The sequence below is a fragment of the Centroberyx gerrardi genome, chromosome 18, assembly GCF_048128805.1.
Source record: "Centroberyx gerrardi isolate f3 chromosome 18, fCenGer3.hap1.cur.20231027, whole genome shotgun sequence".
Taxonomy (NCBI): Eukaryota; Metazoa; Chordata; class Actinopteri; order Beryciformes; family Berycidae; genus Centroberyx; species Centroberyx gerrardi.
In genome coordinates, this window is record NC_136014.1 from 3,899,856 (window position 1) to 3,915,169 (window position 15,314).

Here is a 15,314-nt window from a genome sequence, read left to right on the forward strand (position 1 = left end):
TCCCAATGTGAACCCACCTGCCCAGGGCTCATCAGGGAAATAATCAGCGTGCACACACACACACACGCACACACATACACACACCAAGTCCAATTTGCGTGCGGGTCCTCAGTGGTTATTATCATACAGTGGTTTCATTGTCTCAGCAGTAGCAGCAGTAATTTAGTTTGAGGCAGGCCATTTGGTGTGATTGAAAGATGGGAAATTGCCTCTCACATGTTCCCACTGAGAGAGTCCTGTAGGGAGGGTGCAAATTATCACGTTGAGCAAACTTTTTGACATTTGCAAGTCTACACATTCTTCCTAACTAGGGTCCTGTGTCTGTGCACACATGGGTGGCCATGCTGGCGCATGACAAATCCATCCACAAAGCTGATTTCTTATTAATTAAGCAGCAGTCAGTATTCACAGTCTTGATCTTTAGTATTAGTAATACAGTAAGATTATGCTTCATATCCTTAGTGGTACTTCTGTTACAGTCAAACTGTTCATGCTAGCTGTGTCTGCTAGCTACTGCTAGTGTTAGGTGACGCTAGCTGGTTAAAACTCATACTGTTTAAACAGGTTACACCATTAGACCAAGGTGTTTTGAGATTAAAAATAATGTTAACAACATGAAGTAGCTGACCGCTAACATTAGCTAATGTATGGATTAGCATCTTCCCTTGATTCCGGTTGCTGTAGCCTTTCATTTGGAACTTTTCAGCTCTGCTCCTCTCTCTATGGTAATTAAGGATAATTTTGACGTATATTTAAAAAAAAAAAGAAAAATGTTCAAAGACCGGTTGAGGTTACCTCTGTTTTTCATCTGCTTTATTGTCTTCTGGCTCGGGTTTCTCACCCAGAGTACGATGTAAATCAAATATGGCTGCCATGTGAGGATATCTTCTCTTCTTCTCTTTGTTGATTTGTGTCCTGTCCAGGACCTAACCAAGCAGCTGGACGAGGTGACCCAGGACTCGGAGATTGTGGAGATTCGTCAGAAGGAAGCTGAGTGTGAACTGGAGGCGGCCAGAGACCGTGTTCAGCAGCAAGCAACTGAAATATTGCTCAAAGCCAGTAAGACACACTCCTCTACTTATCTCTTCTCTTCTCTTCTCTTCTCTTCTCTTCTCTTCGCTTCGCTTCTCTTCTCTTCTCTTCTCTTCTCATATGTACTACTATTTAAAATGCTAGCAAAGCCAACACAAATATTGCTTAAAGCCAGTAAGACACACTCCTCTACCTATCAGGTTGTGTTGTCTCTTCTCTTCTCTTCTCTTCTCTTCTCTTCTCTTCTCTTCTCTTCTCGTCTCTTCCTATATGTACTACTAGTTAAAATGCTAGCAAAGCCAACACAAATATTGCTTAAAGCCAGTAAGACACACTCCTCTACTTATCAGGCTGTGTAGTCTCTTCTCTTCTCTTCTCTTCTCTTCTCTTCTCTTCTCTTCTCTTCTCTTCTCTTCTCTTCTCTTCTCTTCTCTCTCGTTTCTCATATGTACTATTTAAAATGCTAGCAAAGCCAACACAAGCCGCGCCGCCCTCAAGAAACTTCCTGGGCTTGTCGTGCAAACATATCAAACGTATCTGCTAACAGCTCCTCTTGTCTCGTCTGAGGCATCATAACCTGTAACACTTTAATGGTGGAATGCTGTATATCCAGGCTAATGGTATTCTCAGCCCCTCAGAGGCAGGAAAAGCCCTGTTCACATCAATTACACCCAGTTAAAGGTGTGTGTGTGTGTGTGTGTGTGTGTGTGTGTGTGTGTAACTGAGCAGAGAAGAAACCAAGGCATACCGCTGCTACTAGCGCCATAAATTCTTGTGTGTGTTAGCATCTGATTTAATATCCAGTGATGTCTCGCCATCAATGTTTCATACGACAACATTGCTACCGTGCTTGGAACCCAGAAACAGCAGCAACAGCTTAGCACAGAATCGATTACGGCTATATAGGCTCCTCATGTTCATCGAGGATGGTCTGTCACATTCAATTGGGGCTGTATGCATGTGAGAGAGTTTACCCTTCTCCAATTGCCTTTACCACACAGGACACACAATGAATCCTTTATGTAAACTCTACGGGAACTACATTTTTGGAACTCGCCATACCTTAACTTCAAAATTTGTCTTCTAGTTTTTATCTAATGGAGAGCAAAGATTAAGCAAAATTGCCAGAAGTCTATTTTGAGGCCATATCTAAATCAGGAGAGAGTTAGGGACCAACGTTAACTCTAACCTGGTAGTTTGTTGATCTACGTCTGATAATGTATCACACTGACAAAATAGTATCTTGTCATTGCCCCACTTTGTCCCCAGAAATTCAGTTGATATAAGCAGTTTTGGAAGTGTTGGTGGCAAATAAAATTAGGGCCAGGGACAAAATGTATTGAATCCAAAAACCTATTACCAAGGAAATTGCAACAATCATGCTATGCAGATGACATTGCCCTACTATCTGCACTCGTCTCATCCTCCTGTCCTCTCTGTCCTCTGCCAGGTCAGATAGGCAGCCTGCAGGCCACCCAGATGACCCAGGAGGCGGCCATCAGGGACCTGGAGAGCGAGCGGTGCCGGCTGAAGGACAAGGTGCTGAGGCTGGAGGAGGAGAGGGGGGCCCTGCAGAGCAAGAGCCAGGCCGTGGATGAAAGGCATAAACAACAGATCTACTCCCTGGAGAAGGTGTGTGTGCGTGAGAGTTTCTGTGTGTCATGCATATATACTCATTGAGCTGCGTGTGTGATGAAGCTTAAAGAAACCTAATGCTGCTTTCACATCATACGGGAATAACCGTCAGAACGACTTGACCAACCATCCTTCCAGTGCCTTATGTAGCTTGATCCAAGCCACCCAGTTCTTCAGCTGAGGCAGTGGGTAGTACAGTTCTCCATCTGTAGTCCCTTTGCTCCCTTGCAGTCCAGTAGGCTGTCCATGCCCAAAAATCTCTATGTAATCCACAACATTCGACATCTTGAAAAGAAGCACCTGCAAGTAAAAGGCCATTTGTTGGTGTTTGGGAGGAATTCCAACATGGCAAAAGCTCACTTGCCCTTCAAATTAGACAAAACGATTTCTTTCTTCGATTGTTTTCAGTTTGTCTTTTCATCTTTTTTTTTTTTTTACAACACTGACTTCTCTGTGACTTTATAGAGCTATTAATTCCCATGCGTACTCTTGTGAGGGTGATGTTTTGCTCGCAGCCATTCTTTATAGTTGTAAAAGAAGCAATTGACTTGAATTATTGATATATTTCAGGGAGTTCTTTGTAGAGAACGCAGAATTTAAAGATGCGAGAATATAACCGTATGTATCGAAATACCCCCATTCTCTCTCTCTTTATCCACCTCCCTCTGTGTCTTTCTTTCTCTCTGAGATGTGTGACATACCCTAGAATAAACTTGGAAACTTCAAAACTACAAAAACAGACGGGTGGAAACGAGACCTGTCTGTCACTCCATTTACGCAACTTTTAAAAAATGCGACCAGCTCCTCTGTTTAAAAACCAAGATGCTTAAAGGTCAGATGATTTAAGGAACAGTGTAGTCAGCAGGCCAACCACAGCCCATGGTAAATGTCAAGTGTAGCTGGTTCATGTGTGTTTTCCCATTTCTTTATCTTTGACATTTGTGCGGTGTAATCCTTTGGGAGCTGCAATAGTTCTCCCACTGGGTGAGGCTGCTGTGAATTTCAATGTCTTCCTCAGGACAGCAGAGGAAGGCCGACATCGCTCCACGTAAACTCTACTGCACCTTTCTGCGGTGGCAGCAACAATGCCCCTATAGCTCTCTATCTTCCTCCAGTCTCTCTCTTCTCTCTTATTTTCCAGGCTGTGTGCTTGACATGGAATTGCTGGAATATCATGAAAATTTGAGAGGGGTATTCCAGACAAGGAAAGGTTAGGGTTAGGGTTAGGGTTAGGGTTAGGGAATTTGATCAATCGGGGAATATATGGGAATTTTACAGGAATATACCAGAATGTATTTTACAACTTGTTTTCACACATTCATTGCATTAGATGGTGGTTTTCAGCCCAACTATGTATATTGGAAACTAGACTGCTTAGTCCTTTAGGTAAACAACATTAACAAACCAGGAAGGAAGAACATTTTAGCTTGTGGTAGTGCGCTGACTTAATTATGGAAAGTCATGGAAAAGTCATTAAATCAGGGCAATAGTGGGAACACTGATTTTAATTACCCTTCTCTCTCTGTCTATTTCAGAGTCTGTCCTTTGGCTCTTTGCTCTCTCTCTCTTTTTCCTCCTCTGAAAAAGTAGAGATTATCCTCCTAGGACGTTTCCACACGTAGTTGGTTTAGAGCAGCGATTTCAAAACCTGGAGCTGTTTACCCCTTAGTTGGGTTCATTTGGCTATATGAGAAACACAGCATTCACACTCAATCGGACTGAGATGGTTTCTTGGTTATCCACGTTGGGTCGTACGACATCAAGCTCAAGCAGTCTGAAAAACGCAAGGACGATTTCAGAAGCCTTATTGACCCTCTCCTGGACTGCGACAAGCAATGCATCATCTGTGGTCCACTTCCCTGTTCCCTCCCCCCACTTCGGTGATGTGAAGTGTAGTGGTATTCGCCAACTTCACATGTGGTTGAAGGTCTACTGCTGCTCAGTGAGCATTCTGTTTATTTTACTGTGTTTTGGGACAGGCCCAATCAGTTTAGACTGAACGCTTTACACTCCAGTAGGACTGGCTCTTTGTTACTAGCTAAGAACATCAGACTTACTCTGAAGTCCTGCAAGGCTTCCAGTGTTTGACGCCAGGGTGAGTCTGTCCCATCATAATGTTTTCCATTCATTTGCGGTATGAAGAATTTTTGGCTCGTTTTATTAAAAAAATTGATAACATACGACATCAGATTGTGCCCAGTAGTTGTGACGCATCAGTCCCACCAGTATGCCATTCCACTCTCAGCAGCTTTGAACCAATTTCCCTTCTCTCACAGATACCATTAATCATATGAAATCCTCATCTTCTCCCTTGGACATTATTCCCACTAAATTCCTCCAGGAGGTCCTTGGTACTGTCGGACCACACATTTTACGTATCATAAATACCTCACTGTCTTCTGGCTCCGTCCCCCCCTTCTTTGAAGATGCCATGGTCCAGCCTCTCCTAGAGAAACCAAATCTCAGTCCCCTTGATCTCAATAGACCTATTTCCTTATTTCCTATTTCCTTCTTGTTCAAGGTCCAAGAAGAGATTATTTCGTTACAGCTACTGTCATTTATGAATTTAAACAGTTTCAGTCAGCTGTCAGAGCTCACCACAGCACTAAGACTGCTCTTCTCAGGGTGACAAACAACCTCCTCATTGCTGCTGACAGAGGTGACCGCTCTGTCTCAATTCTGTTAGACTTTAGTGCCGCTTTTGGCACTGTTGATCACAGCATTTTGATCAATCGTTTGGAGAACTGGGTCGGGCTCACTAATACTGCTCTAAATTTCGTTAAATCATATCTTTGTGATAGAAAATGTTCTGTGATTGGCAACACCTCTGCCCCGGCACACCTCAACTATGGCATTCCGCAAGGGTCAATGCTAGGCCCCTTGTTGTTCTCCATTCATATGCTCCCTCTTGATGACATAATTTGTAAATAATATGCGTTTTAATTGTTATGCTGATGACACACAACTTTATGTACCCATGAACCCAGGCAGTAGCTTAAATAGCTTTAAGGATTGGCTGTCGGATATTAAGTGCTGGATGTCTCAAAACCTTCTCCAACTAAATGACAATAAATCTGAGATCATTCTGTTTGGCCCCACCAACTCCATCAACTCAATTCTGTAATCAACTCAATTCTGGACAGTCTTGGTAACCTGTCAGCCTTTGTGAAGCCCACAGCTAGAAATCTGGGAGTAGTATTTGATTCAGATCTTAGTTTTGAAAAGAGGTTAAAGAGGGTTGTTCAGTCATGTTTCTTACAACTAAAAACCATTGCCAAAATTACAACTTTCCTCTCCTCGGTTGATCTGGAAAAGGTACTCCATGCCTTTATTTCATCATGCCTTGACTATTTTAACTCGCTCTATTCGTATCTAAACAAGAACTCCCTCAACCGTGCAACTGGTGCAAAATGCTGTCAGCCAACCTTTAAACCAGGACCAAGACGTGACCATTTTACCCCCATTCTAGCTTCCCTGCACTGGCTTCCTGTCAACTTTAGAATTGATTTTGAGATCTTACTGTTAGTTTTAAAGGCACAACAAGGTCTAGCCCAAAGTTATATCTTGGACCTTTTGACCCCTTATGAGCCTGAACATAACCTGAGATCCTCAGGCGGTGCCCTTCTAGCTGTCCCTAGATCCAGCCAATGCTAAACATTTTGGTTTGAGTGAGATGCGATCCAACCCCACACTGAAGCTCTGTGAATTGTGAAAGACCCTGTGACCCTGTGTATTCATGCCTAAATACCCCCATTTGCCTGAAATGAACTTTTCAATGATGTTGGGATTTGCTGTGGGCATGTTGTATGCAGTGAGCTGGGTTGTGGCTATCAAGGTAAGGCTAGTGTTCACAGAGAAAGTTCAAAAACACGGTGAACATCAGCATTGCTTTTTTTTTATTACAGAGTGGTTGCGTTAGCCGTCTGCTTCTTTAACACCTGTGGAGGCTTTACAGATGCCTACAGTTACCTCATCCTCAGGCTAGGTACTGTTTCAAGGTAGACAGCTCATCAAAATGAGTGACAAGTGTTGTTTTTTTTAAGATTATTTTTTTGGGCATTTCTGCTTTATTGGACAGTTACAGTGGAGAGAAACAGGAAAGACAGAGCAGAGAGAGGGGATGACATGCAGCAAAGGGCACCCCACATATTGTAGCTTTAATAGGAAAATAGCAGTTGTTTAAAGAGTAACTAAACCCCAAACCCAAATCTGTGGTCAAGCCTGACATCTAATGGTGTAAAGTAGGGTACTGAACTGGCCATCTGCTATTGGCTGGTCTTTGGTGCCAGGTGATGTCACCACCTGTTGTACTCTATAGAAGGTGACATCACCTGGCACCAAAGACCAGCCAATAGCAGATGGCCACTTTTCATCATTAGATGTCGGGCTTCACCACAGATTTGGGTTTGGGGTTTAGTTACTATTTAACTTGCAGGAGTGTCAGAAGAATCCCCTAATTTTACAAACTGAATTGTAAATCAGAAATTAAGTGAAAGGGTATCTACTATTGATTCCGAATCTCATTCCATAAACAGTGGGATCATCCTTTGTTATACATGAGGACCACAACAGACAATTACCACAGAGAGTTTGACAGCAAACGCAGCTGATGCTGATGCTCCATGTTGGTTCACCCTGTAAGAAAGTCCTTTCCCGCATCAAATTTCTGTCCAATGAAGCAAACGACCGCTCCCGTGTGGGTTTTGTTGGTAAATGGCTCACTTGAAATTTTCCGAACCAATGCCACACAGGAACAACCTGTCTCCTGATTCAAAGCAAAGCAAACAGACGATTGGAATCACCATCAGTTTCCCCAAATCTCTGTTTGCTGTTACCCGGACCTTGAATCATACTGGTGTTTCCATGACAACCCCAGCGCACTCCGATGCCCGGTATGGAGGGCATTTGCTCTTGCCTGTCTGCTTGTCCGTCTGCTACATAAGGTCTGTCTTTCTTCTGCTCGCTGGGTCTTAGTGCCTCAGAAATAAGAGACTTAGAGAGAGAGAGAGGGAGAGAGAGTTTGACATTGAGACAGAGAGAGATATAGAGAGGCACAGAGAGTGAGCCAGATAGAAAAAGGCAGACACAGACAGGCATACAGAGTGCAAGATTGATTCTTGGCTGCCACTCAGTAAACACTGGCAATATGGCTGAATAATACAGCATCTGATCTGGTGTGTGTGTGTGTGTGAGAGAGAGAGAGAGAGAGAGTGTTGGCCTCTGTTTATATCCTGACCTCAAGTGTGTTTTGCTTTAAATAGGTTTACCACTGATCATAATCGGATGCTCTAAATAGGTCATCTTTTCAACTGCCGACCACATTTTAGGCCTACATTCGTTATTTATGCTCACGTGCCATCTGACAGTAATTGAATATGGTATTATTATTTTAGAGAGAATGGGCCAAACCATTCTGTAAGTGGCCTTGCTGTTTTTAATTTCAGAGACATTTCACTGCTAGACACAAGCTGAAAGTTTACTGTTTATGCTTCATGTGTCAGAATCGGCCCCGAAATGCGTGCGTACATGCATATGTATGTGCCTGCTTTTTACCATTTGTGTGTGTGTGTGTGTGTGTGTGTGTGTGTGTGTGTGTGTGTCAGACCCTGCACGAGGAGAAGGCGTCCTATGAGAGGGAGATGAACAATGTGCGGGCCCGGTACGAGGAGGAGGCCGGCCACATGAAGGAGAGCCAAGCCCGAGCTGTGGATGAAGTGGCCAAGAAACACAGACTGACCCTGGAGAACGCTCTCAACAACGCGGAGAAGGACAAGAACCGCCTGCTGGCCGTGAGTACACGCACACACACACACACACACACATACACACACACACACACCAGGGACCAATATACAAGGTCAGAACATGAAGACACACAGTCAGAAAGAAGTTTGTCCTGCTTTAGTTAAAACAAAAGAATGCAAGGACGGAGGATGGATAAACATCCTGGAAGTTTACTCGCCAACCAAGGATGCATCGGATGGTGACTTGAGAGCAAATGGAAAGCCCCAAAATTCATTGCGGGAAAGACGCATCACTCCCAAACAGCACTATGGCCTGTAGTACAGAGAGTATTGACTTTGCATTCTTGGATTTGATAATCACCTACACAATTTCAGCAAGTTTTGATGGATTTTGGGGATCTGTTGCTCAACACATGAACAGCATGACATTCAGGGCAGACTCCGTTAAAATCCAAGCTGTTTGCTGTCTCAATCTTTCCTGTCCTGGATTTGTCGCCTGCCAAAAGACTTCTTCCTCTCATCCCACTTCCGTCCGTTGACATTATATCTGTTCATGAATGAGTGGTGATTATGAATGACAGATGTCCTCTGGTGCGTATGTTTATCTGTGTATCAGCACCATACAGGCCTACTGACCCGTTTTTAGTCATATTGTGCTGTAGATGACAGTGCTGTGTACGGGAATGCACCGAATACTGGCATTGGTCCATTCCTGGCTAAAAAGTATTGGCATGGAATGTATCCAGTATTAAAATTTAATCCTAACAGCCATGTGCAACATGTCAGGAATCAAAGCAAATCACAGTCACACACAAAGGCATGTTGGATCTGTCTAATGGAGAAATACAGAATATACCTGAATTATTTTTGTCCAATGACCCCAGGTGGTCTAAGTCAATGTTGGTCAGCAAAGGTATTCCCCATTCGCCTCCTTTTGGGATGTAATAATCTATGAAGTATCTATAAACTATGTGTGTATGCATGTAATGGATTGGTACTGGGTATTGCCTAATCCTTAAAATTTAAACTACAACTACAACAACAACAACAATTTGGCCAAATAGGGGAAATCTATGTCATCTCAATTCATGAGAATGGGACATTCTTCCCGCTTTGTGATTTAAGCTGATAAGACAGGTGCGTTTTTACATAAAATATCTCGCCTAGTGCAGATTTAATCCTGGGAATTGATACTGGCAGTGGGAAAGCTGGGGTAATACAGAGTATTCGAGTAATTCAAAGTGTCAGCCTGCATATTGAGGTAATCTGTTACCCCGTGGTGACATTTCTATACATACAGTATCTCCAGCTCACATCTAGAGTTCAGCTCTACTGGTGGCCACCGGGAGCTGCTCCACTTGAGCAGTTGGGGGTTCAGTGCCTTAATCGGTCGTTGCTCGGAGAGGGGAGAGGGTTACTCATTGGAGACTCTGTTCGCTGGTACAGGGATTTGAACTGGTGACCTTTTAGTCACAAGCCTGCTTCTGTAGCCTCTAGGCCACTGCTGCACTGTTTAGTCACTCTCTACCATCTGCTGCAAGAGCTAGAAAGCAGCTATGTGCTCTGTTTGCGCTGAAAATACTTTGTGTCCCATGGTCTAAATGCTGTTTCAGGGGCTAAGAATCAAATTCCGACTGCTGACACTGACTACTTAGAATTTTGAAGAATATTTTGGCATGAAAACTCATGTTGGTTGAACCCTAGCTGTATGTGTGTGTGCATACTGTTGGTCTCTGGGAGTAGAGGTGTTATCCTCACTGTTGTTCACTCTTGGATTCGCTTGGATTCCTTTTTCTCAATCTGTGAAAACCTCGCAGAGATCTAGCACACACACACACACACACACACACACACACACACACACACACACACACACACACACACACACCACAGATGCCTTATCTTGTCCAGGCAAGCCTCTGCCCCCTGGTCTTTGCCAGTGTAAAGGGGGAGGGACTGTTTATAACCAGTTAAACCGTAAACAGCCGGGAGTCTCCAGGAATTGGCTTCATCAGTCCGCTCACCTCTCTTCTTCGGCGTCTTTGAAGGCTGATACCAATATTTTTTGGATTGACGCTGCCAATAGCCAACAGATGGTATTTTGTGCTATTGGCAGATATAGTGTGATTAATTTTAAGAAAGATAGTCCTTTTGCAATATGTAGATACCTAGTGTTTTCTTCAGCCTTCCAACTGATGAATGAATGCTTTCTAGCTCAAACATTTTGTGAGTGTTCCCAAACTGAATACCCCACATATAAACTATACTAGCTCTTTCTCATTGTAATCAATCTACAGTCTTTTTTCATATTAATTTCAAGCTAGCCAGTTTCCGCTGCCGAGGTCCACGATGCCTCGGTCTTTGACCTTTGCCCAACGGGGCATTGTTTTGGTGACTTTAGGGTGGTATCTCTGCTATTTGCGGATGATGTGATCCTTCTGGCTTCAGCCACGGTTCTCTCTTGCGAAAAGGTGGCCTGTCCCATCCAGGTGAGGGGGGAGCAGCTACCCCAAGTGGAGGAGTTCAGATATTTTGAGGACTTATTCATAAGTGGCGGTAAGAAGGATTGTGAAATTGAGAGCAGAATAGGTATATTGGCTGCAGTAATGCGGGCGCTGTATCAGACTTCTTCAGTCCGACCCTCACCTATGGCCACTAGCTCTGGGTAGTGATCGAAAGAATGAGATTGTGGATACAAACAGCCAAAATGAGGCAGGAGGTGAGGAGATCCAGGAGGCCTCGGGGTAGACCCAGGACACGCTGGAGGGACTACATCTCCCAGCTGGCCTGGGAGCACCTGGGGATCCCCTAGGATTATGCAGAGGTCATGGGTCAATGCAATCAACACACCTGTTGAAGACCAAGACAGGTGGAAACATTGTGTACTGTTAGTGAATAAATGTCCTGGAGCAGTATGCTGACACTCCACTGAAACCCAGGAAAACAATAGTGGTAATAGTCAATAAGCTGCATCATATCCATCATATCAGAGGTGGACGACACTGACTGGCTGATATCTTATTTTTACTAACAGGCTGGGGCGTAATTTCCACTGGAGACGGGGGGGACACGTTTGTGGTGACTTTTTTTCTCAAAAGCGACTAGCGACAAATCTGGCGACTTTTTCTGACCATAGGAAGCAATGTTAATGTGTTGAATCCCAAAGCATTTGGCAATAAATTGGTTCGGCTGATGCCGGTTTTCTCTACTTGCTTGTCTAACCCTGAAAGGTCTGATGATCACAGCGCTTCCCACACAGAGCGTAGCTCCCTCCCTCCGCTGAGAGCAGGGACTGTAGGATAGGGTCCACTTGTAATTGCTACCGGCGTACGCCGAAACTGGCCCGGGTGGGCGGAGTCAGCACTTACATTAAAACGGGCTACGCCACGGCGTGCATAACAAGTGCAGCATTATATATTGATATGCAAATTATCGCCTATCTAATCTCAGGTATAACCAATACTCATAATAAAGATAACTACACACTAGACTTACATAAAAAAGCTAACACATTCATTGGCAGTGCTCTTATAGTATTGACAGTGTGTGACGTCTAAAAAACTTCTAAAAAAAGAGTTTCATATTCTTTGATACATTTTGTATATGTTTGTTGTGATTGAAGTTGCAAATGACACATTATCTATCGATAGTGCCACAATAATGTACCATAGATCTGTCAGTCCTATTCTTCAAAATATATATATATCCATAATTGAATAACTCAACATGTGAAGTTCAGTAAAGTTGTGGGTTAAACAATACAGAAAGTAAGACAGTTTTTCTTATGCATATTTAGTACTATTCTGGCAGAATTTAGCATGATGACCAACTTAATTAATTCCTGGATTTTGTATTGGTTGTAGTCCCTAAATGTATGTAGAAATGCAGGAAAATGGATTCAAATCGCACATTTTTTTCTGGGGGAGTACCCCCAGACTCCCCGTTTTATTGTGTCCCCCCCACTTCTCAAACCAAAGTTACACCCTTGCTAACAGGCCAATATCAGTCCCATATATCAGTCTAACCCTACTGCTCTTTCTTTTTGTCCTCTACCCAATGGGACTATTGGGACAATTGGACTGAATGAGACAGAGAGAAACAAATGGATAAAGGAGGCAAAAGTTTGGAGGGTAAAGAAACAGAAAGAGAATTCAGGAGAGGGAGACATGAAAATGGGTAGAGACAGAGAGAAAGTCGGGAATTAGAAACCGCGCTGGGTTGATGAGTCACACAGCTGTTAAGAGTGGCTTGACGTAGCATCTACTGTCCTATTTTTGGACAACCCAAACTCTCCGTTTCTCCTCGCACACACACTCATACATATAAGCAATATCCAGACACAAACACACACACCGGTATAGGGCCAAAAGGCACACAAATGATGTCATCCGGTCCTCTTCTGAGCTTACGCTTGACTCACATTTTCTTTCATGTTCATAGTTGCTTTAATTGCCAAGTATGCAGGAATTTGTCTTGGTGGCATTGGTACACAGACATACTGACAACATACATAGTACAGCACATAGGGACACACATGGCACAGGACAACAGACCTAATCTTTGTTTTTCAAGATTGGAATTGAACCACATTTTATGTATTGACATCTGGCTGCCGGCCGAGTGTTTTTATAGGCAACTGCACCCCGTGTTGAGTTTCTTCACTCCAGATGAAAGCTAGCGTCAGCTCTTGGGAGTGAATCGAGGTGAATCCCAGTCGATAGGCACTCTTGGGTGGCTGCCATCAGATGTATCGTGGTAAATGTAGTAGGGTCAGTAGTAGGGAACTCACTTGATGGTTGATGCCAAATGGCTACAGTATAGACATAGACACACACACACACACTCATACCAGACAATGAAAAACAAATTAGATTAAGAGGGTTCCTAAACAGGTCTGGAATGTGTGGAAATGTTTGGAAAAAAAAATCATTTCCAGGTCTTGATACATTTGGAAATTGCACAAAAAGTTTGGAAAAGTGTGGAAAATATTGTTGTAATATCTAACATCTAAACAGTGATATGGCAGAGTTTGTAGGGGCAAGATGACGATCTGCGTAAATCATGCTGAAGACCAATTTTCTAATTAAATCAAGGAATTAAAGTCTTGAAAAAAGTATGTAATTTTGAAATCGAAACAGCAACCCTGGATTAAATGCATTGTCCTAGTTATCCATAGAATACAGTTTGGAGAGAGTGAGAGAAGATGATCAAAGACAGACAAAATGATGTGATGGTAAAAGATACGGATGTGAGCGTTGGCTCTTTTGACAGCCAACCAGTCCGTGTGTGTGCGTGGACTCTGTAAGGAAGGTGAAATTTCCAGCATGAATAATTTACCTCCACTTACTTAGCACAGTGCATGGCCACTATAACAGGACTTAAGCTCATACATATATACCCACCTCTTAGATAGCGCTTTTTACGCTGCTTGTCTGCTGCATATTCTATGGTATATATTTTTATTCCATTGCCTTTCCAGCCCTCGGGAAAGAACATGAGTTTTTCAGTAGTTTGGGAATGAGAGAGGTTTTTCTACTCGGTCAGTTGAATCAAGTTCGGCGTGAGAAAAGTTGTCTTGAAGTTGTTTTAAAGAAGAGAGCTGACGTAGAATTCCCGTGTGTTATTGCTGTGATCTTGGAGAGCTCAACCCCGATTTGTGAACATCAGCCAGACCTTCCAATATATCCAAGGCTCTTCTGATGATTTCATCAAGAGACAAATCCTGAACATGTTCCACTGCCAGGGAATGGGAGACTGACTTTCTAGATACAATTGCTGATCTCATTTCAGGAGTGTGTACTATCTTCATCATGTGGAGGCATACTCACACAGAACGAAAGTTAGCAAGGAGGAGTGAACCGATATAAAAAATCGTTCTTCTGTTGCCATGGGGAACACGGAGACATGGCGAATCTTCGCTTTTCATCAACATGCGAAATTGGCCAGTGTAGCTTAAAACTTGTTTTTAGGGTTAGGGTTAAAACTCGTTTTTATCAGTGTCATCCATTTATTTACCTGGGGAAAACAAGTTAAACACAGTAACTTTTTCAAATTAGGCTGTAACGTGATGAATTACATTAAAAGGCAAGATGTAATAAGATTCCATGGCTATAAAGGGGCGGATGATACTAACCAGCCAATAATTCCTACCTGAGATTTTGATTCATCTTTGTTTCACCTTGACGATATTTTGCCTACAAACAAATGCTGCAAGCCCTACTAAAAAGTTCAGTGACAACAACGTAAGACTGTGCAGAATTATGTTTATTTCTGAGCTACAAATATTTCTAGCGATGGCATTGGCTCGCTAGAATGTAAACAACAACTTAAAACTGTCATTACAAAGTGACAATAATATAATTTGGATGGAGAGCTTGTGAAATTGTGATGGTCAAGCATCTCATTTGTGATTACTACAGCACAGTGAAATGCATCACGATATATCACGATTCATGTTTCTACCCCATGATACGTATTGTCACATTTTTGTATCGCGATATATTGAATGTCGATTGTCCCATCCCTACATGCCGCTGTCAAACGTGCAAATCAAGTCATGAAGTGGATGACGTGATTTGACATCGGACCCTCCTGTGGTGGGAATAGCCTAGTTTCATAATCATGTGGTGTGTTTTTCAGCCAGCCACACGGTCTAGTGGGAGGCATGCACTGTATCCCCGCCCTCCTCTGGAGGCTTTCTCTGACCTGAATCAACTGGTCTGACTGCATTGCTATTTACACTCAGTTCTGCTAAGCACAAATCTAGCCCAGAGTGTCTGCAGGTCCTGAAAAAGTCCTCAGTCTTCTATTTGATTATCTAAATTCAAGGCCTCAATAATATTCAATTAACTTTTTTTTCACTTTTCCTACAAATGTAGCAGTTTCTTGGTCCGCTGTTTTGCA

General features: G+C 43.0%; 1 protein-coding gene across 4 annotated transcripts in view; it reads left to right on the top strand.

Moving 5' to 3' along the window:
- Nucleotides 1-15,314, top strand: part of fam184ab (family with sequence similarity 184 member Ab) — a 103,941-nt gene that overhangs the window by 6,735 nt on the left and 81,892 nt on the right. For all 4 annotated transcript variants that reach the window (XM_078289718.1, XM_078289719.1, XM_071898724.1 and 1 more), the window contains exons 5-7: nucleotides 924-1,059; nucleotides 2,483-2,664; nucleotides 8,271-8,456. In XM_078289718.1, coding sequence (XP_078145844.1) covers nucleotides 924-1,059; nucleotides 2,483-2,664; nucleotides 8,271-8,456 — 504 coding nt within the window. The remainder of the gene's footprint in view (nucleotides 1-923; nucleotides 1,060-2,482; nucleotides 2,665-8,270; nucleotides 8,457-15,314) is intronic.